The 22,213-nt window shown below is 45.5% G+C and overlaps 1 protein-coding gene across 6 annotated transcripts in view; it reads left to right on the forward strand.

The window, feature by feature from the left end:
- Window positions 1-6,604: 6,604 nt before the first annotated feature.
- SLC2A3 (solute carrier family 2 member 3) overlaps window positions 6,605-22,213 on the forward strand; it is a 90,329-nt gene continuing 74,720 nt past the window's right edge. Inside the window, exons 1-2 of one of the 6 annotated variants that reach the window (XM_047865517.1) lie at window positions 6,605-6,741; window positions 8,607-8,684. In XM_047865517.1, the coding sequence (XP_047721473.1) occupies window positions 8,664-8,684 (21 nt within the window). In that variant the 5' untranslated portion in view covers window positions 6,605-6,741; window positions 8,607-8,663. Of the gene's footprint in view, window positions 6,742-6,789; window positions 7,169-7,261; window positions 7,334-8,606; window positions 8,685-22,213 lie in introns of those variants that run through there. The other 5 variants (XM_047865515.1, XM_047865518.1, XM_047865519.1 and 2 more) reach the window with 5 other exon arrangements.

Consider the following 22,213-nt stretch of genomic DNA (forward strand, 5'->3'; position numbering starts at 1 on the left):
AAGAGTCTGATGCTAAATGCTTAAGGGATTGAGCCACCCAAGTGCCACTTCCCAAAAAAATTTTTAAGAGGAGCCTGGCTGGCTCAGTCCCTGGAGCATGGGACTCTTGATCTTGGGGTACTGAGTTCCAGCCCCATATTGGGGGGAGAGTTTACTTAAAAAAAATTTTTTTTAAATACTGCTTAAAAAATGCAAGATAGCAAGGATTATGTAAATATGTCCTATAATTATATGCTTTGTATTTATAATACTGTATTATCTAATGTTTGCTTACACTTTTCAGATTACGACGTTTTCATTTACACTATGTCTTTTATTATTATCCCAATTTTACAACCGAGAAGAGTGAACCAGAGCCAGACTGCAAGGCTGTGTCATACACCGCCTACACTCTTCCAGTTTTCCAGGGGACCTGCTGGTAAAAGGTGTAGGAAGTAACCCACAAGCCACTAAGCACAGGATTCTTGCTTCCTTTCATGGCTGAAGTCAGATCTAGTGGGTAGGGAATACAGGAACATACAAACGATTAATTTAGAAATATTTACAGACGAAATTTGCGCTCACGTTTGCACATCAGAAAAATTCTAGCTGCTACTTTAAAGGCTAATGTCGGGAGCACAGAATAGAACACAGCAGAAGGGATTAAATTCTCTCCATGTTAGGTTTCCTTCCCATACATAACTGTTTATTACCTTAAGTTTCCTATGCTAACTTTATGTCCTCTATTAACCTGTTTATTCTCCCTAAAACCAAGGGTAGAACTACGGTTACGGGATGAAAAACTGTAGGAAGCGAGGTTGGAAGGCAGGAGGACGTCACATCCCAGTGGTTTTGAGGCCCAGCCTCCCAACAGCTCTGTTCCACCTTAAGAAGCTTTGGCCTCTCCCCCAGCCAAGCGGGCACTCGGCTCCTCCCACTCCCGTGTCAGCTCCGACCCGGGAACGTGGGGAAGGGAGGAAAGACGCACTGAATGGAAAGATTGGCGCCCGAGGCCGCAGGGTCTCTCCTTCCCCTACTCTAGGCGCACGGGAGGAACGTGTAAAGCACCGGCCATTGGGTTTGGTTCTTTTCCGGAGGCTTCAGGATGGGGGCGTGTCCGGCTGAAATTGGCGGGGGTGGGGGAGGAATATGTGAGGGGTGGGGCTCATCTTGGGGTGGGGTCGAAGACAACAGAACTGAGGCATGTGAGGTATACGGCATGCGGTGATTGTTAGTCGAAAATTGTAAATCCACGAAATCCGGACGCGCCCCTCCAAGCCATTTCCAAAAGAGGGGGCAAGTTTTCCATTCTCCGCCCCAATTCCCCGTCTTCGTTTTAATTGATTGAGTTTAAGGTAGGCTGGGCCCAAGCTTGCTTGTTGATTGGCTACAGAAGTAATCCATCAGGATGACGCAAGCGAGGGGGTGGCTATTGGGGGAGGAAGTGAAGATTATTTTGGTACAGCCTACCGCAACTACTGATTGGTGGAGATTTGCAGTGAGGTAAAAACAAGGCATACAAATGTCCACTACAGTGAAGGGCTTATTGGCCATCCTCTCAGGGACGATGTCTGGGGTGGGACTGAGAAGAGCGAGCTGGACTCTGTTATGGTACTGAAGGACCAAATTGATTGAAACCCGGAAATGAGTTTAGAAGGGAACTGAAGGAAAGAGGGAAATCCGCGGCACCTTCATTGCCCTCAAACAAGGTCATTTCCTGCATAGGATCGATAATTTCCTGTTTACTCGAAGAAGTCAGCGCGTACCCTGGCTTTCTGGAATACACATGATAATTACATTCTTAGGAGCCTTTGGTCCCAGGCTTCCCATTTACTTACATTACCTACAAGAATGAGACAGAGGAAAGGAAAAGCATGGGGTTTAACCTTGCCCGAAGGGAAGGCTAGGGAAACTGAGGCTTTAATAGAGAAAGCTAAGGACGGACCCTGGACCACAGTATCCAAGCAGGTGGGTTCCTAAAGAAAGCATTCATAAAATAATTGAAGAGAGTGGGCGGAGGTGAAGAGAACTGAAACGATTTGTCTGAAGGAAAAGGATTAATCAAAAAAGAAAGCTTGGGTATTCATCATTTTGTCTCCGATGCCTCGTAGCGTCAGGTACTGGCAGGTGATGTAAACCAAACAAGAATAAGACTTTTTAAAGTATTTATGTCAATTTTATGATCCTGAAGAAATGTTTCACACCTACCACCTTGGTTAATCCAGCCATAAAATGAAAGCTAGATCTGCTTCCTAGACCTCCCTGGGAAGCTACCTACCTGTGAAAACACTACCATTTCCCCCTTAATACCCTGAGGACTTTAAATTTTGCAAGCAGATTTCCCCTTAACCTGCATTTCTAGAAAAATTGAAAAGATAGATGGAATTAGTAAAAAGATGTCTTCTACATCCAATGAATGGAAAAATCTGAGATTCGAGGGTAGGAAGAACTTAACTCTTTGAGAGTGTTGAGAGATAAACATCATACTAGAGAATTGCTTGCTTTCCAGCAAGTTAATAGCAAGATTTCATCAATGCTTTAACATGATCTAAAAACTGTGCTCTGGGGCGCCTGGGTGGCTCAGTCGTTGAGCATCCGACTTCCACTCAGGTCATGATCCCTCAGTCTGTGAGTTCGGCCCTGCGTGGGGCTCTGTGCTGACAGCTCAGAGCCTGGAGCCTGCTTCACATTCTGTGTCTCCCTCTCTCTCTGCCCCTCCCCCGCTTATGCTCTGTCTGTCTCTCTCTCTCTCTCTCTCTCTCTCTCTCTGTCTCTCTGTCGAAATAAATGTTAAAAAAAATTTTTTTTAAAGAATTATATTTATGAGATAAAAGTGCATTTTTCCCCCTAGTAATGTTATATGAATTATGTGGAAACATACAAAATTACTTTGGGGTTAATAATTCATACAGTTAAGCACTGTCTGTCACTTTCCTTTTGATGATGTGCAATAAATCAAAGCAGAAATTGTCTCTGAGGGAAAATAGAGCCTAGCATCAAGTCTAAGGAAAGATAGAAAGAAAGAAAGAAAGAAAGAAAGAAAGAAAGAAAGAAAGAAAGAAAGAAAAGAAAAGAAAGAAAAAGAAAGAAACTTGCATTGTTCCTGATCAAAGATCCAAGCCCTCTAGCACGTAAAGATAAACGAGTGACATCTTGATTGGTGAGAATATAAGACACTGAGTCAGAATCTTAGGCCCTAGGAAAATCTTTAACCTTCTGGAAAATCTTTAACCTAACTGCGCCCACCTCTCCAACCACCTGCCTTGAGAAACACAGTAATCTTGTTTCTTTCCATGGAGGTCCAAGGAATGGCTACAAAGCTCCAAAAGACGAAGAAAGCAAGTACCAGGTTATGCTGCACTTGGAATTTATGGAAAGAAGAGGAAAAGGGAAGGCAGAGGTGTAGGTGGGACAAAGTACTTACTATTGCTTAGATGTCCTATCTGTCAGGGTTGGCTACAATAAACAGAAACCACTTTATTTTGGGCAGAAAACGTCTTAATACAGGAACGTGAGTACTTACAAAATTGTTGGAAGGACCTAAAAGGAGCAGGGCCTCTGCCACATCCCAGAAATGGCTTCAAAAACAAGACTACTGGGGCGCCTGGGTGGCTCAGTGGGTTAAGTGTCTGACTCTTGATTTCGCCTCAGGATGTGATCTCGCGGTTAGTGGGTTGGAGCCCCACACCAGGATTCTCTCTCTCTCTGCTCCTCCCACCCCCTCCCCTCAAAGTAAATAAACTTAAAAGCCAAAACAAAGACAAGACTAGTAAATTCACTCAGCAGGGAACCTTCACAAAGGGGAGGAATCAAGACCGTTGCTGAAACTATTGAGTTCAAGAACATAGTGCCTTGGTTATGACCCAGCAGTCAGGAAGCTACTGTTGCTCACCCTGCCTCAGCAGCCTTTAGGGACCATGAAGCTTGTAAGTGGATACTGGAACACTGCTGCAGAAAAACCCTACATCCCATGACCATGCTGGCCAGTAGCAACAACCAAAGCAGCCGGAAGATGGCCCCTGCCTCACTTTCACTTTTCAAGTCTCTTGGATGTGCCAACTATTGATAGATCAAAACTTAACAACTAGAACCCTAGCTGCAAGGAAATCTAGGAAATCGAGGTTTTGGTTTTCCAGCCTCTGTAGGTACAGGGAAAGATATAAAGAGAGAGAATGGGTGTCAGCCATACCTGTCACAAGTATATATGTACCTGCATTAAAAAAAAAAATTTTTTTTTTTAATTTTAGAGCACAAGGGGCGCCTGGCGTGGCTCAGTCAGCGGAGCGCCTGACTCCGGTTCAGGTCACGAACTCACAATTCCGTGGGTTCGAGCCCCATGTTGGGCTTGGGGAGCCTGTTTCAGACTCTGTCTCCCTCTTTCTCTGCTCCTCCCCCATTCTCTCCCTCTCTCTCTTTCTCAAGAATAAACTTAACAATAAAAAAAGAGAGAGAGCATGAGATAGGGAGGGAGCAGAGGGAGAAAGAGAGAATCTTAAGCAGGCTCCAGGAGGGGCTCCTCCCTGGTCGGGCTCCATGCAGGGCTCCACTCCGCTTCATCCTCCGACCCTGGGATCATTAACCTGAGCCAATCTCAAGAGTCGACACTCGGGGCACCTGGGTGGTGCAGTCGGTTAAGCGTCCGACTTCAGCCAGGTCACGATCTCGTGGTCCGGGAGTTCGAGCCCCGCGTCGGGCTCTGGGCTGATGGCTCAGAGCCTGGAGCCTGTTTCCGATTCTGTATCTCCCTCTCTCTCTGCCCCTCCCCCGTTCATGCTCTGTCTCTCTCTGTCCCAAAAATAAATAAAACGTTGAAAAAAAAAAAAAAAGAAAGAAATTATAAGGCTCTTAAGGCCCCTTCCAACTCAGACACTCTGCCTAGATGCATATTCTTTCCCCCAACTTTCTTCCAGAGTGATTATTTGGGATTTCCTTAACAATTAGCATAATATCAAAGACTATTCCTAAGCAATGACTTTCATGTCTGTAGCACCGATTATGAACTCCTGGAAGGCACAGACATCCTTCCCAGACTCCACAGGGCCTACTAGTGCCTTTAGATAGTGACACTAAAAGGGATGCATGTTGAATTGAACAGAGAAGTTGGACAAAGTAATTTGTCAGGCTTTTTTGTTCTTTGTGTTTTAGCAGCAGCCATTTTTTTTTAATGTTTTATTTGGGGGGGGGGGAGTGTGCACGCAAACGGGGGAGGGGCAGAGAGAAGGGGACAGAGGATCCAAAGGGAGCTCTGTGCTGACAGCAGCGAGCGAGATGTGGGTCTCAAATTCAGGAACCAAGAGATCATGACCTGAGCTGGAAGTCAGGATGCTCAACCCACTGAGCCACCCAAGCGCCCTAGGCTTTTTTGTTGTTGTTCTCGATTGAAAACTTCTACAAGTGAAGCAGGTAAGGAAACATTTTTCATTGGATGGTTGTTTTTATAAAGTTAACAGCACTCAGACCAAGTGACAGAACATACTCCAAAAGCCCTTCCAGTCCAAATTCCCCAAAGGGTAACCACAATCTAGATTTATGACACCATAGTTTTGCTGTTTTTGACCTTTATATACACACAATCATTGACTACATTCTTTGCACCCCGATTTCTTTTACTTAACTTTGCGAGACTCATCCATATGGCTGCGTGCCACTGTAGGACATTTGCTCTCAGGGCTCTATTACACTCTCATTGAGTGACTATACCATGTACTTATCCATTCTTCTTTCAATGACATTTGGATTATTCCCAGTTTTGAAGCTATTAGGAACACTGCTGAGATGAACACTTTGGTACCTGGGGTTTTTTTTGGTGAACATGTATATGCATTTATGTTGAAATACCTTGCAATTAAACTGTTGGGTCATAGGCTAGGCCTAGGTTCTGTTTCAATAAATACTGCTAAATAGTTTCCCCAAGTGATTGCACCCAATTTATCAATGTATACTCCCCTGGACAGTGTATGAGTTCCTGATTCCTCACCCTCCCTCCCACAACTGACATTCCCTCTTTGTTCTCTTTTCCTCCACCTTCATTTTAACCCTTCTGGTGGGTGTGCAGTGGTCTCTCAAGCAGTTTTAATCTGGGGTCCCCTGGGGACCAACTCAGCTGCACACTTTTTCACGCGTTTATTGCGCATTAGGACGGTCTCTTTTGAGAAGGGCAGTGTAGATCTGTAAAAAAAAAAACCCAAAAGCCAAAAAAACCACCTTGTCACTGTTGCCTCGCCTCTTTACTAAAGGCCAAACCACCATGGGGAGGCTCCAAATAATTCCAGGTTAGGTTCGGGGAAGAATAATCTCTCTAAAACTTTTGTGTATCTGTCTCTTGGCCCCTCCCCTCCCCTGGGGAGCACCCACAAAAAGGCAGCAGGGGACGACCTTTATTTATTACTCCTAACCCCCAAACTCTGAAGAGTCCTTTCTGGGAGGCGGCAAGGTAGACAGTTGGACTTCCCATCAGAAGACAGCTAATGGGGCCAAAAGAACTACCAGGAATTGCCGCCCCCCCCCCCCAACCCCGCCTTCTCGGCAAGCACTCAGGCCCGCCCCGCAGGGATATCTGGGGGCATCATCTCCGGGGCGAGGGGGCGGTGAGGGGGAACGGGTATCTCTTAAAGCAGAAATGTTAACACCCTGTTAACGGCGACATTGAGGATGGCGGGGCCCAGCGCCGTTTCCCCGTAAAGGGTCGCCCCTGCTGCCTCCGTCCGAAGACGCGGGATGGGGCTTGCGGCGGAGGCCCGGGCTGGTCAGTTTGATGCGGAGGTGAGAAGCAGGGCTGGGGCCGGCCAGGTTGGGGCTCGGGAGCGGGGCCCCTGCGCCGCCCGCGGGGGGAAGCATGCGTCTTCCTTCCGGAGGGAGCCGGATAAACGAGTCACGTTTTACTACCACATCAACGGATCCGTCCAAAAAGAATCCTTAGCATTTGGTAGCAGCGCGGGCGTCCTAACGGCCGCTCAGCGAGCGCGGCGGAAGCGCGGTGGCGCCGTCGCCGTCGCTGCCACTCCCGGGCGCGGCGGCCTGGGACCAGCGGGAAAGCGTGGCGGGCCCTGAAGATGGGCGGTTGAGCCGAGCCGCAGGGCCCAACTGCAGTTGCCGGGTCCGGGTGGTGGGCGCGCTGCGCTGTCCCAGTGGCCCTGCCCCCGGGGCCGGCAGGTGGGAGGACCGGCCCGCGAGCTGGGACCAGGTGAAGGTGGGTGGTGACCCAGAGTGGGGTGGGCTGAGGGAGAAGGGGTCCTGCGGCTCTGCAGAAACTGACAAGTCGTCTCAGAGCATTGGAAAGAATACTGATTATTTCCTGAGCGCCTATTATGTCCCAGTCCCTGCTCTAAGTGCTAGGAAGCCTACCGGGAACCAGGTAGGAACAATGGCCTGGCCTCCTGGAGCTTATATTCTAATGAAGGGACAGACACGAAAACACAGAGAGACGATGATAAATCTTATGAAGAAAATGCACAGTGAGGAATGGGGAGGGGACTGGTGTATTAACCTGGGCGAGGGAGAAGGGGTCGCATGTCAAGTCAGAGGAAGGTGATGAGGTGGGTCTGGGAAGTCTTTTCCAAGGAAGTGTCTTTTGACCAGAGACCAGAAAGAAGTGAGGAAGCCTCCAAGAATGATTCAGGCCGAGGGGACTGTGTTGACCTTGAACGGTGTCTACCAGGAGTTTAATTGCTACGCAGATGAGATTAGCTTTGTAGGTGAAATCTGGAATTTTCTTAGAAAATTATGGGTCATCCATTCATTTAGTGCTTTATTCCTTAAGTGTGAGAGAAAGAGAGTAAGGCCTGGTGCCCTTGGCAATACACTGTTAATAATTTTGTTCCAGTGGAATGCATAGACTAAATTTAGAACTTCCATTTGTTTTCCGGAAGAGATCACCTGAATGAATTTTGTTTGTGTTCCTCTGTTTCTGGTTTTGTTCCCACTTCCTCCCCTGCGCCCCATTCCCCAAAAGAGATAAGTAGCAAAGGGAAGGGAGAGAGAAGAGGCTGGGGTAAGAAGTCTGAAGAGCAAAATGGAAAGGAGAAGTCACAAGAAGGCTGTGGGAGAGTCAAGGGAATGATCTGTCCTAATTCTTCCTAAGCTCAGGAAATGCTGGTGCTCCAACATCCCAGCCAATCCCCACAACTATACACAGGAGAGGAGGGAACAGACTCAGACATGAGTCAACCGCAGCTCACTAGAGCAGTTTAGGCCAAAGGTGGCTCATTTCAAATATTTTACATTAAATGGAAAAATAAGCCACGTTAAATCAAGGAATTTTGTAACAGCCAGATTACCTAACCCCCGCTTATTTTGCTGATGGAGAAACTGCTGGTTGGTGACAGAGCAATGACTCAAAATGTAGAGGTTCCATTTTTACCACATCCACCTCTGTCCCTTTTCTCTCCCCTGGAACCCTTAACTTGATAAAATTCTTCCCACTGGCTGCCGAACGAGCGAAAGAGCTTTGTTTGAAGACCCCAGAGTGGAGTTCATCTAACACATCGTTAGAATCACATGAGGTTTCACTTTCTTCCACAACTATTTATTGGTATGCCCGACGGCCAGCGGGCTAAGTCATACTTTTAGCTCTCAAGGAGTTTTAAGTCGATAGAGCGAATAAATAACTAGCCAATTGCAATTTACAGGAAGCAGTACCTTGAAGAGGAAGTGGAGGGAGAGTCAATTCTTAGTGTAGCAGAGAGATGGAGAGCAGCAAACAGGATGTGAGTATTGAGAATGTATTTCAGATTGGTGTCCAACTGTTTTGTCGTGGTTATGTTAATACCGATCATCTCCCTAAACTTTTGTTGTCTTGATCATGTATGACATACCCGAGTGGTGGTGGGAGAGACGATTGCAGCCCATAGACTTGGTCCGTTCCCACATCCTCTCTACTCACAATCAATGAGCATTTGCCACTTGGGGTGTTTTGTGCTTTGATGCCACTGAGAACAATTAGAAGGACAAAATATCCGTTTCAGCATTGTAATGGCAAATAGGCCTTGGTAAAATTATACCCAAGCGGTCTTAGAGGAATGTCCTTGCAAAGAGCTGTGGCTGTGTAGATGTGAAGACTGATACGATATATGAACGTACAATAATAAGAACTCTTCGTATAGAGCAGGCTCTAGAGTGTAACTGAAGCCTGTCAGTTACAAAGCATCGCGGTAAAAATACCCAAAAAGGTACTAAGTCACGTTTGACCCTTTGGAATGAGATGGGGGTAGGGTAGACATCATTTGGTGGCTAAAATTACATACTGCCTGAAGTGAGTGGTTTACCGTGTGTGATCACGTCTATAAAGACTTTAAATAAGGTCGCTTCTGGGAATTCTTTGGTACCTTGCATGGCTGGCATTTCAACCTGCCAGATTTTCTCCTGAACTTTTTAATAGTCTCGCTAAGGGAAGAAAACCTGGGGAAGCAATTGCTCTTCCTTAGCATACTTTACAAAAGATGAATATTTTGGAAAATTTTTAAAGTCAACCCATTTTATTTTTTTTTATTTTATTTTTTAATGTTGATTTATTTTTGACAGAGAGAGAGAGAGACAGAGCATGAGTGGAGGAGGAGCAGAGAGAGAGGGAGACACAGAATCCAAAGCAGGCTCCAGGCTCTGAGCTGTCAGCACAGAGCCCGACATGGGGCTCAAACCCACAGACCGCGAGATCATGACCTGAGCCGAAGTCGGACGCTCAACCGACTAAGCCACCCAGGCACCCCAGTCAACCCATTTTAAAAGATGATGCATTTATATGACAATTATTAAGACTATCTTTTTAAGTTTATTTTTATTTATTTTGAGAGAGAGAGAGCAAGTGGGAGAGGGGCAGAGAGAGAGGGAGACAGAATCCCAAACAGGCTCTGTGCTACCAGCACAGAGCCCAGTGGGGGGCTTGAACCCACGAACTGAGAGATCATGACCTGGGCCAAAGTCGAGCTGGACCCTTAACCGACTGAGCCACCCAGAGGTCCCTGTTAGGACTATTTTAGAAAAACATTAGAGGAGGCTCTGTAAGAGCAAGGTATGAAACACAGAAATTAGAGTGATTATTTTTTTTAAATTATTTTTAAAAACCTCTATACCTATCAAGAACAAAGCCAGTGTGCCCCTGCCATCCCAGACCCCTACCCAGCTCCCCCTGCCACGTATTTATTTAATTTAGTAATTAGATTTGACTCCTTACTTTGTTTTCGATTTCAAAAATCACAGGACTGTCTACCTCTGTTAATTATGGGCTTCTACTTATGCTGACCTTGTCATTATTAACATACCATATATCATGGGGACGCCTGGGTGGCTCAGTTGGTTAAGCGTCCGACTTTGGCTCAGGTCCTGATCTCACGGTTCATGGGCTCAAGCCCCGTGTCGGGCTCTGTGCTGACAGTTCAGAGCCTGGAGCCTGCTTCCGATTCTGTGTCTCCCCCTCTCACTGCCCCTCGCCCGCTCGTGCTCTGTCTCTCAATAATAAATAAACGTTAAAAAAAAATTTTAAAAGATACCATATATCATGGTTGTTGTTTTAATTTAAAAGAAGTACATGCCCACAAAACCTTGCAACAATACGGAAATCAAAGGACAAAGTCTCTTAAATTTTGGTGGTAAATAAGGAGAAGTAAAGGTTTAGATTGTTGTTTGTGTTGTTACTGGCATTAAAAACAGTGACTTTTCTTTTGACATGGTCATTTTGACATAGCCAGATATAAATGACTCTGAAAGTTTGTCCTATTTCATATCTATTAGCTACACTACAGTTAGCTCTTTGCATGACATCTCTCTTTGCCAATTATTGTGACACTTAAATTAGATCATATGTTCTAAGCTCTCGGCAAGGCATTGGGCTATGGAGGGAAACATCCAGTTCTTCCCTACTATGATTGTCTCCTGTGGGTCTCATTACTACTCACATAAAACACTTCAGTTCTGGTCACATGTGTAGAGGTTTTTCCTCACACCAAGCAATTTTCTGTGACGCCACTTGGTTGTCCTACAGTTTAATTCAATGCGGACACTATCTACCTGGAGATAGTGTCAGATTCTACAGGTTAGGGACTCAGTCCCATTAGACCTCCCCATCACACACACACACACACACACACACACACACACACACACACTTACTTTAGAAACCAGTTGCAAGCCCTGGTTATACTTGTACTTTTTTTTTTTTTAATGTTTATTTATTTTTGAGAGAGAGAGAGAGAGAGAGACAAGAGTGCGAGCAGGGGAGGAGCAGAGAGAGAGGGAGACACAGAATCCAAAGCAGGCTCCAGGCTCTGGGCTGTCAGCACAGAGCCCGACCAGGCACTCGAACTCACGAACCATGAGATCATGACCTGAGCTGAAGTCCGACTCAACCAGCTGAGCCACCCAGGCGCCCCTATACCTGTACTTCTGGCCAGTTGACTGTAGATCAGAATTCCAATGTGCCCCTCTTTGGGTTTGACTAATTTTCTGGAGCAGCTCACAGAAGTCAGGGAAACACTTGTGTTTACCAGTTTATTAAAGAATATGATAAAGGATACAGATGAACAGTCAGATGAAAAGATGCATAGGGCAGGTCTGGGGGGTTCCTGAGCGTAGGAGTTTCTATCCCCCTGGAATTGGGGTGAGTCACCCTCCCAGTGGACATGTATTCACCAGCCCGAAAGCTCTCTGAACCCCCTACTATGGGGATTGTGTGGAGCTTCCTCACGTAGGTGTGATCAATTATTAACTCCATTTCTAGCCCCTCTCCCTGCTCTGGAGGGTGAGGGGATAGGGCTGAAAATTCCAAGCTTTTAACCATGGCTTGGTCTTTCTGGTGACCAGCCCCCATCCGGAATCCACTCATTAACCTGAAGAGTCACCTCTTTAGAACAAAGGATGTTCCGAGTGCTCTCATCACTTAGGAATTTATAAGGGTTTTAAGATCTCCGTGTCAGGGACAGGGTCAAAGACAAATATTAGAACAATAGATGCTCGCAATGTTCTTATCACCTGGGAAATCACAAAGGTTTTAGGAACTCTGTGCCAGGAACTGGGCATATAGGAAATATTAAATAATTGGGAACTTGCCGTTATTTAAATACATTGATTTGTGGGGCAGATGTTATTATCTAGAGATAAGTTTTCTAGGTCACACAACTAGACAACTAGAGCATGCTACAGCTGGCCTATGATCGGTGTCTTTATACCATAACTTTCTTTCCTTTTGTTTTACATTGTTCTAGTAAACAGATCAAGAGGTTCAGAATTCAAAAGCAATTAGGAGAAACCAATCACAGTGTTAAAAAGATAACCTACATTATTATTCACCCACTGGGTTTTAGTTTAGGCTCGAGAGGAGATCGAGAAGGAATAGGGAGTTAGAAAACTAAACCTAGGGCCTCCTGGGTGGCTCAGGCGGTTGAGTAACCGACTCCTGATTTCAGCTCAGGTCATGATCTCATGGGTTTGTGAGTTCGAGCCCCGCGTGGGGCTCCACGCTGACAGCGAGGAGCCTGCTTGGGATTCTCTCTGGGTCCCTTTCTCTCTGTTCCTCCCCCGCTTGTGCTCGCTCGCGCTCTCTCTCTCCGAAATAAATAAATACACTTAAAAAAAAAAAAAACCCTAAATCTAAAGACTGTCAAACATCTTTGCCCTCTAGCCCTATGTAACTCTTCAGCTTGTTATGTTAGGAAATACCATGGAGGTATGGAGGTACATAAACATCACTTATACAAACTATGATGGGAATCAGATATATAGTTCTTTTTTTTTTTCATGTTTATTTGTTTATTTTACAAGAGAGAGAATGCAAGCAGGGGAGGGGCAGAGAGAGAGGGAGAGGGAGAATCCAAGGCAGGCTCCACACTGTCAGCACAGAACCCGATGCAGGCTCAATCGTCAGACACTTAACCGACTGAGCCACCCAGGCACCCGGGAAGTGATACATTCTGTGAGGGAAAATGAGCAAGGGCACCTGGATGGCTCAGTCAGTTACGTGTTGGACTTGAGCTCAGCGGTTCGTGAGTTCGAGCCCCAAGTGGGGCTCTGTGCTGACAGCTCAGAGCCTGGAGCCTGCTTCTGATTCTGTGTCTCCCACTCTCTCTGCCCCTCCCCTGCTCATGCTCTCTCTCTCTCTCTCTCTCTCTCTCTCTCTCTCAAAAATAAATACACATTCAGAATTTTAAAACAAATTAAAAGAAAGCAAGGTAAAGACATAGATGTTGGAATAGGAGGGCAGGGTTGCATATTCTAAATACTGTGGTCAGGGAAGGGCTGTCCAGCATGAATTCGAGCAGAAACCAGAAGGACAATAAGGAGCGAACCCTGAGAAGATCTGAAGAAAGCGTTTCAGATAGAGGGAAGACTAGATGTAAAGGTCCTGGAGTAAAAAGGCTTAGCAGATTAGAGCAGGGGGTCCATAAAGTTTTTGTAAAGAGCCAGATAGCAAATATTTTAGGCTTCGTAGGCCCTTTGTCTCTTACAACTATTCAACTCTGCTGTCATATGTTAAAGCAGCCAGAGACATTATATAAGCAAACACGGCAAGATTGGGTTGTAATGAAACTTTGTCCTTATGGGGCGCCTGGGTGGTGCAGTCGGTTGAGCGTCCGACTTCAGCCAGGTGACGATCTCGCGGTCCGTGAGTTCGAGCCCCGCGTCGGGCTCTGGGCTGATGGCTCAGAGCCTGGAGCCTGTTTCTGATTCTGTGTCTCCCTCTCTCTCTGCCCCTCGCCTGTTCATGCTCTGTCTCTCTCTGTCCCAAAAATAAATAAACGTTGAAAAAAAAAATTTAAAAAGAAACTTTGTCCTTATAAATCTTTTTTTTTAAATTTTTTTCATGTTTATATATTTTTGAGAGAGAGACTGAGCGTGAGTGGGGGAGGGGCGGGGGGGGCGGGGAGGACGCAGAATCCGAAGCGGGCTCCAGGCTCTGAGCTGTCAGCACAGAGCCCGAGGTGGGGCTCGAACTTACGAACAGTGAAATCATGACCTGAGCCAAAGTTGGACACTTAGCTAACTGAGCCACCCAGGTGCCCCAGCAAGAATTTTTTTTTTTCAATGTTTATTTATTTATTTGGAGAGAGACAGCACGAGCAGAGAAGGGGCAGAGAGAGAAAATCCCAAGCAGGCTCCGGGCTGAGCGTGGAGCCCAATCATGGGTCAGTCTCACAACCTTGAGATCATGACCCGAGCTGAAATCAAGAGCTGGATGCTTAACTGACTGAGCCACCCAGGTGCCCCCAAAAGGCAAGAATTTTTTAAAATGAACATCTTGAGAACCATCTCCCTGCTTGCGAAATAGAATCTTACAGGTAATGTAAGAGTCTCCTCTAGCTTCTTAGACATGCTAGACGTCTCCATGTTTCTGAATTTTTGTCTAAGTGAAAGTCTTATTAAGAGATATGATGGTATGGATATAGTAGAAAGGGAAAATTTGATGATATAAGGGAAATACTTTCAGGTCAGAATTCTTGAGTAAGGTAAGAGGGAAAGGGATCCAGGTCTCTAGCCGACAGGCCGGCCTCACCAGATGGGAGCAGGAGACACAAGCATTTCAACAGGGGGTGGGGGGGGGGGGGTGGGGGCGGTGCTGAGTGTTTGGATTCAGACACGGTCCAGTTAGTAGACTTCGTAGTGAAGTAGGAAGATGAGGAATTTCTCGTCTCCGGTTTTCAGTGAAATTAGAAAGGAGATTATCATTTGAAGAGTGAGGAAAAGGTGTGAACTTGTTTTCTTACAGAGTAGGGAGTGAACTGATTTCAGACAAGAAAGCTTTGTGGGGCGCCTGGGTGGCTCAGTTTGATAAGTGTCCGGACTGGATTTTGGCTCAGGTCATGATCTCATGGTCTGTGAGTTTCAGGCCGGAGTCTGGCTCTGCTCTGGCAGCACGGAGCCTGCTGGGGATTCTCTCTGTCTCTCTGCCCCTCCCCTGCTCGTGTTCTCGCTCTCTGTCTCTCAAAATAAATAAGCTTAAAAAAAGAAAGCTTTGCAGAGCAGTGCTGAGAGCCCACTTAAGATCATCACCTAATCTAAATTAATCCCTTAAGCAGGGTTGTGGATTTTTCCCCAGCCATTTGTTTAGTTAGTGAGTGCAAGCAAGCAGAGTAAGTAGAGTTGGAATTCACCAAGGGCTGGGATCTTACCAAGGAATACGACGGGAGGGGAAGGAGTGCCAGAGTCGCAGGTTGTGCAAAGGAGCCTGTTGAGGGACGAATGAAATGATTCAAGCTGGGTGATGTCGGAAATAAAAACAGAAAAGTGCTCATCCGTGAAAAGTTGATGGGGTCGATGGCTTAGAGATCCTACTTGTATTACGAATTGTTAGGGGCGCCTGGGTGGCTCAGTCGGTTAAGCATCCAACTTCAGCTCAGGTCATGATCTCACACTCCGTGAGTTCGAGCCCTGCGTCAGGCTCTTTGCTGACAGCTCAGACCCTGGAACCATCTTCAGATTCTGTGTCTCCCTCTCTCTCTGCCCCTCCCCTGCTCATGCTCTGTCTCTCTCTGTCTCAAAAATAAATTTAAAAAAAAAAAAACATTAAAAAATTTATGGGGCGCCTGGATGGCTCAGTCGGTTGAGCATCCGACTGCAGCTCAGGTCATGATCTCACGGTTTGTGGGTTCGAGCCCCGCGTCGGGCTCTGTGCAGACAGCGTGGAGCCTGGAGCCTGTTTTGGATTCTGTCTCTCTCTCTCTCTCTCTGTTCCTCCCCTGCTCTCACTGTCTCTCTCTGTCTCAAAAATAAATAAAATTTAAAAAAAAAAAAGAATGCAGAGGAGGTGATGGACAGTGTGAGATGCAAGAAAGAGGTTTTGGAAGGAATATGTCTATCATTAATGGCCAGGCCTGGGGTGTCACCATGGGATTAAGTGACTGAGGTGGGTTGGAAAATAAAATGACTGGAAATGAGTAGACAAGGAACTGAGAGCCCAGCACATTGTTTCCAGGGATGACAGAGTGCCTAGGAATGATGATGGTAGGAGGGGTGTAACCAAGAGAGTGAATCAGGTTTTAAAATGTCCAGGGAATGAGGGGAAGTAAGCCAGGAGATCAGCAGATGATTACAGTATCCTGATGGCATGTACCTCAAAGGATCCGAGTCTTGAGAAACTAGACGATGAGAAGTAGTTTGGAAGCGACACTGTGGAGCTTCGTTAAGAATTACAAATGAAATGCTAACCCGGGCCGTAGTACTTTGACGGGAGTGAGAAACTCTGACACGAAAGTTCAGAAAGGGGCTCATGGAAAAAATGGCATTTACGGGGGACTTTGAAAGGTGAAATGAATTTTGAGAGAAATCGTTTTGGAAAGATATCGCCAGCCAGAGAAAATATTATTACGAAAGAAGAGGGAGTGAACACCGACTGTTCCGCCCATGACTGGTGTTTCTGCCTTCGGGCCTGTTGCCGTGTTGTTAACTGCGGTAGGGTGTCAATAGGCCACTAGGTGGCAGTGCATATCCTTGAGGATGTACAGTCCTCCTTGGGACTGTGGGTTTTTGTGAAGGCTGGAAATGAAAATCTAGCCCCAGCACTGCCGAGGGGAGGCAAGTGATGTGTGGATTGGTGTATTTAGTAAGGCTTCAAAGTGTTGTCACAGTCTTAGCATTAAAGGGGCAAAGCCGTCAAGAGAATAAACTTGAGAACATTTAGGCAAAAGATCAGGAAGAAGATGAAAGGAAGCTGTCTCCAGACAAAGGTATGATGTGTCAGAAGTAAAGGCCGCACTTTCTTATACCATATACACAAAAATAAACTCAGTGAATGAAAGACCTGAATGTGGAAACTGAAGCCATAAAAACTTCTAGAGGAGAGCATAAGCAGTCATGTCTTTGACATCAGTCAGCCTTAGCAACATTTTCCTAGATCCGTCTCCTCCGGCAAGGGGAACCAAAGCAAAAATAAACTCTCGGGACTACACCAAAACAAAAAGATTTTCACAGAGAAGAAAATCACCAACAAAACGAGAAGGCAACCTACTGACTGGGAGAGCATGTTTGCAAATGGAGATGTGGTGTCTATATACAATGAAATAGTACTCTGCCGTAAGAAAAGAAAGATCTTGCCATTTGCGAAAACACGGATGGACCTAGTGGGTATTATGCTAAGTGAAATAAGTCAGACAGAGACAAACAAATACCATGTGATTTCACTTCTATGTGGAACCTAAAACACAAATGAACACACAAACAAAGCGAAAGTGGACACACAGCGACAGAGAACACACTTCCGGTTGCCAGAAGGGAGGAGAGCACGAGGATGGGCAAAACGGGTGACGGAGAGTGGGAGGGACAGGCTTCCAGTGATGGAATGAATCCATCATGGGGATGAAAGGCACAGCTTGGGGAATAGAGTCAACGGTATGATAACAGTGTCATATGGTGACAGATGAACTTCACTTCCTGTGGTGAATGTAGCTTGTCATTCAGACTTGTGGAATCACTTTGTTGTATACCTGAAACTAATGTAACACTGTGTGTCAACTCTACTTAAAAAAAAAAAAGAAAAGAAGTAAAGTCCCAAAGAAGGAAGCACAGAGAAGGGAAGAGACTTGCGGACCTGTGGTAACAGGGCGGGAAGTGGGTACCAGAGCAATACTGAAAGACAGAAGCAGTGGTCTCCTCCTCCTAATTTTTTTTTTTTTTTTTTTTTTACTTACTCACAATTTGGAGCAGTTTTGAAAAACTACATACCCTTCTTACACATTTTTAAGTTAACAGCTAAGAAAACTTTTCTATGTTTAAATAGCTTCCGGGGATTAATTTTTCTGCTGTTTAGTATATGAAATACGTGCTTTCAGGGCCAATGCTGGACTTTCCAGTGCCTTTGTGCAAATTTGGAAACGAATTCCCTGGGGGAAAAAAAAAAAAGAATGGGCAGATTTTCTAGGGAAGAGGCCCTGTGCAAAGAAAAAAGGCGCATCCCCTGTTGGCCAAGGAGCAGGGCCTGGCCAGCGGGATGCAGACTATATTTCAGCCTCTACTTACCCCAGGAAACTGCACAACTAGGTTTCACCCTCCACCTGCTGCTCAACCACACAGCTATCCACACGGCCTTGTAGATTTTTTTGGCGTATAAAAACCTTGGCAGAAATACAGACTAAATGGAAAAGCCAGGAAGCCCACTCACACTTATGTTCTGTCAGAAAAAGTCTTAAGTTGTTTCATTTCAAATAAAAATGCTAATTTATATCCCTGTGTCAACCATCATACTTAGTTCTAAGACAGACAGATGCTGTGGAACTTTGCTTCGGGTTTCTTTGCCAGTTGCTGCTTCTAAAACGTTAGCACACTTGGGGCGCCTGGGTGGCGCAGTCGGTTGAGCGTCCGACTTCAGCCAGATCACGATCTCGCGGTCCGGGAGTTCGAGCCCCGCGTCAGGCTCTGGGCTGATGGCTCAGAGCCTGGAGCCTGTTTCTGATTCTGTGTCTCCCTCTCTCTCTGCCCCTCCCCCGTTCATGCTCTGCCTCTCTCTGTCCCAAAAATAAATAAATGTTGAAAAAAAAAATTTAAAACGTTAGCACACTTAAGACTCACTTGGGAGAGTCACTTGTTAATACAAATTTCGTGGTCCCACCCTACTGGCATTCTGAGACTCGGCAGGTCTAGGGAGGAGCTGGACATTTGCTTGTCTACCAAGCTCCCAGGAGATGCCCATGTGGTCCCTCCATGGATGATCACACTTTGAATAACACTGGATGAAATAAGGCATTGGCTGCTATAATATTTCCCGGCAATGCCATAATGACTGTCAGAGTGCTGTCCCTGAGGAGCGATGTGCTCTCAGATTTTGCCTGTTGCACCACTGTAAAAATTTAAGATAGGTTAGAGATTAGCTTTTCTCTTGCCGAGTAGGTGAAAGTAGTGACAAGTGGGAAAGAAAAAAGAGCAAACCTTTTTTTTTTTTAAGTTTATGTATTTATTTTGAGAGAGAGAGACAGAGAGAGCCTGTGTGTGAGGAGGGGAGGGGCATAAAGAGAGGGAGAGACAGAATACAAAGCAGGCTCCATGCTGTCAGCATAGAGCCCAACTCGAGGCTCGAACCCATGAACCATGAGCTCATGACCCGAGCCGAAGTCAGATGCTTAACAGGCTGAGCCACCCAGGTGCACCAAACTAGGCACACATTCTTAAGAAAAGCAGTCTTATGAAAGAAAACACATGAAAGTTGGAGATCAGGAAAATTATTTCATTAAAAATGGGTTGGAAGGGCTAAGTGAAATAAGCCATGCAGAGAAAGACAGATACCGTATGTTTTCACTCTTATGTGGATCCTGAGAAACTTAACAGAAACCCATGGGGGAGGGGAAGGGGAAAAAAGAGGTTAGAGTGGGAGAGAGCCAAAGCATAAGAGACTCTTAAAAACTGAGAACAAACTGAGGGTTGATGGGAGGTGGGAGGGAGGGGAGGGTGGGTGTTGGGTATTGAAGAGGGCATCTTTTGGGATGAGCACTGGGTGTTGTATGGAAACCAATTTGACAATAAATTTCATATATTGGGGAAAAAAATGGGTTGGAAGGGAAGGAAGGGGTGAGTAGGTCCTGCGTAGGGGATTTTTGAGGCAGTGAAACCATGCTGTATGATACAGAGGGGAGATACAAGTCATTATACATTTGTCCAAACATCAAGAGTAAACCCTAATGTAAACTGTGGACGTTGACTTGTAATGATGTGCCACTATAGGTTCATCAACTGTAACAAACGTAACATTCTGGGGAGGGAGGTTGGTAATGGATCTTGAAACAAACAAACCAAAAAACAATAGGGGCGCCTGGGTGGCTCAGTCGGTTAAGCGTCGGACTTCAGCTCAGGTCACGATCTCATGCTTCATGGATTCAGCCCCTCATCAGGCTCTGTGCTAACAACTGAAACCTGCTTCCTGAAACCTGCTTCGTATCCTGTGTCTCCTTCGCTCTCTGCCCCTCCCCCACTCGCGCTCCGCCTCTCTCTCTCTCAAAAATAAACATTAAAAAAGAAAATTAAAAAAAACAAACCAAAAGCCCTGTCATCAGAAAATAAATAAGCACTGCAATTGACATAACTATCTTAAAAGGGTGTAACCCATGTTGGGTTGCCTAATGTCCAGAGTGGGAGTTAAGGGGTTACCCAAGGAAGTGATTAAGTCATTTTACTGAGCAAATGACACTCTTTGATTTCCAACGCTACAAACAAACAGAAAGGCCCCTGAGGAAAGTCCACCTGTGGGATGAACTGTCTACTGACCTCTGGCAAGGAACCTTCCCTTCCGGGGCTTTGTGGCCCTCGGCACCACCAGCTCAGAACTTTACGATTTCCAAAGCACTTTAATATAGGTTATTTAATCCTCTCAATAACTCAGTGCCTAGCTCTGATGCTACAGAACTAATCCATAAAGCCCAAATCAGCCAAGGTATACAGGTTTGTAATAGGCCCTTTCACTTTATACAATAAATTCTTTCAAACATCTGAAGCTGCAAAGTATAAAACGAATTCTTTGTCATAATGGAAGCTATTGTATGCTTAAAACATAACGATTTATGACTTTTTCGATATCCACTAGCAGATTTTCTTTTATAATTATGTTTCATTCACTACCAAGTATTTTTTCCTATTTTTCATTGCTGTAGCTGAGAGAGATGGACGGGGGCGGGGAATGACCCAGAAGTATGGTGGGTGACTGGGACAATGTACACGTGTAATCGACACAGATAATTGAAAATTAATAGCATCATATTCCTCAGCCTAAGGAGAAGGCACGGAGAGCTTTTATTTACTGATAATTGCATTAGGTACTTTGCCACTTTTTCCAATTTAATCCTCTTGACAATGTATGAGATGGAACAGAACTTCCGCTCCCTGGTTAGGGTTGTTGCCAGAGGAAATAGTTTTTCGGGGTAGGTATGTCTCAAACATTGCATGGGCATATTAACACTATAAAAAGTATTCATTATTCATTTGAAATTCAGACGTAACAGCATTCTGTTTGTTTGGTTTTTGCTAAATCTGGCAACTCTTCCTGTTTCTGTTATCCCTCATGCTTAGAATGAATTACTTTTCTTCAAAAAACACATTGCAAAACAAACAAACAAAAAAAGCACACATTGCAACACATTACACTCCTTCAACGAATTGCCTAGCTAATAAAGGCCTATCTCCGAGATACTGCAGGTGCAGTTCCAGCCAGCACAGTAAAGCGTATATCACAATCCTCTAAGTCGGATGAATTTTATGGTTTCCCGGTGCATATAAAAGTTATACGCACACGATACTATAGTCTATTAAGTGTGCGCCAGCTTCATGGCTGAAAAACACAATGTACATTCCTTAACTAAAAAAATACTTCAGGGGGCTCCTGGGTGGCTCAGTTGTCAAGCATCCAACTCTTTCAGTTCCGGTCATGATCTCACAGTTCATGAGTTCCAGTCCCACGTGGGGCTGACCGGCAGAGCCTGCTTGGGATTCTCTGTCTCCCTTTCTCTGCCCCTCCCCGGCTCATGCACTCTTGCTTGCTTGCTCTTTCTCTCGAAAATAAATAAACTTTTTTTTTTTTTTTTTTTTTAATACCGTAAGGGCACCTGGGTGGCTCAGTGGGTTAAGTGTCCGAATTGTGATTTTGGCTCAGGTCACGATCCCGGGGTCATGGGATCGAGCCCTGCATTGGGCTCTTCACTGAGTGTGGAGCCCGCTTGAGATTCTCTCTCTTCCTTCTGCTCCTCTCCACCCTGCTAAAATATATTTTAAGAAAAAACGTTCTTTAGGGGTGCCTGGGTGGCTCAGTCGGTTGGGTGTCCGACTTCGGTTCAGGTCATGATCTCACAGTTTGTGAGTTCAAGCCCCGCGTCCAGCTCTGTGCTGACAGCTCGGAGCCTGGAGTCTCCTTCGGATTCTGTGTCTCCCCCTCTCTCTGCCCCTCCCCTGCTCATGCTCTGTCTCTCTCTATCTCTCAATAATGAATAAACGTTTAAAAAAATTATTAAAAAAAGGAAAAAAAGTACTTTATGGCTTAGAAATGCTAACCATCCTCTGAGCTTTTTGCTGGTGGAGGGTGTTGCCTTGATGTTGATGACTGATCAGGGTGGTGGTTGCTAAAGAATGGGGTGGTTATGGCAGTTTCTTTCTTTCTTTTTCTTTCTTTCTTTCTTTCTTTCTTTCTTTCTTTCTTTCTTTCTCTCTCTTTCTTTCTTTCTTTCTTTCTTTCTTTCTTTCTTTCTTTCTTTCAATAACTTGTAGGCCCAATGTGGGGCTTGAACTCAAGAATCCTAGATCAAGAGTTACATGCTCAGGGCGCCTGGTGGCTCAGTTGGTT

The sequence above is a fragment of the Prionailurus viverrinus genome, chromosome B4 (genome assembly GCF_022837055.1).
Source record: "Prionailurus viverrinus isolate Anna chromosome B4, UM_Priviv_1.0, whole genome shotgun sequence".
NCBI classification, from domain to species: Eukaryota; Metazoa; Chordata; class Mammalia; order Carnivora; family Felidae; genus Prionailurus; species Prionailurus viverrinus.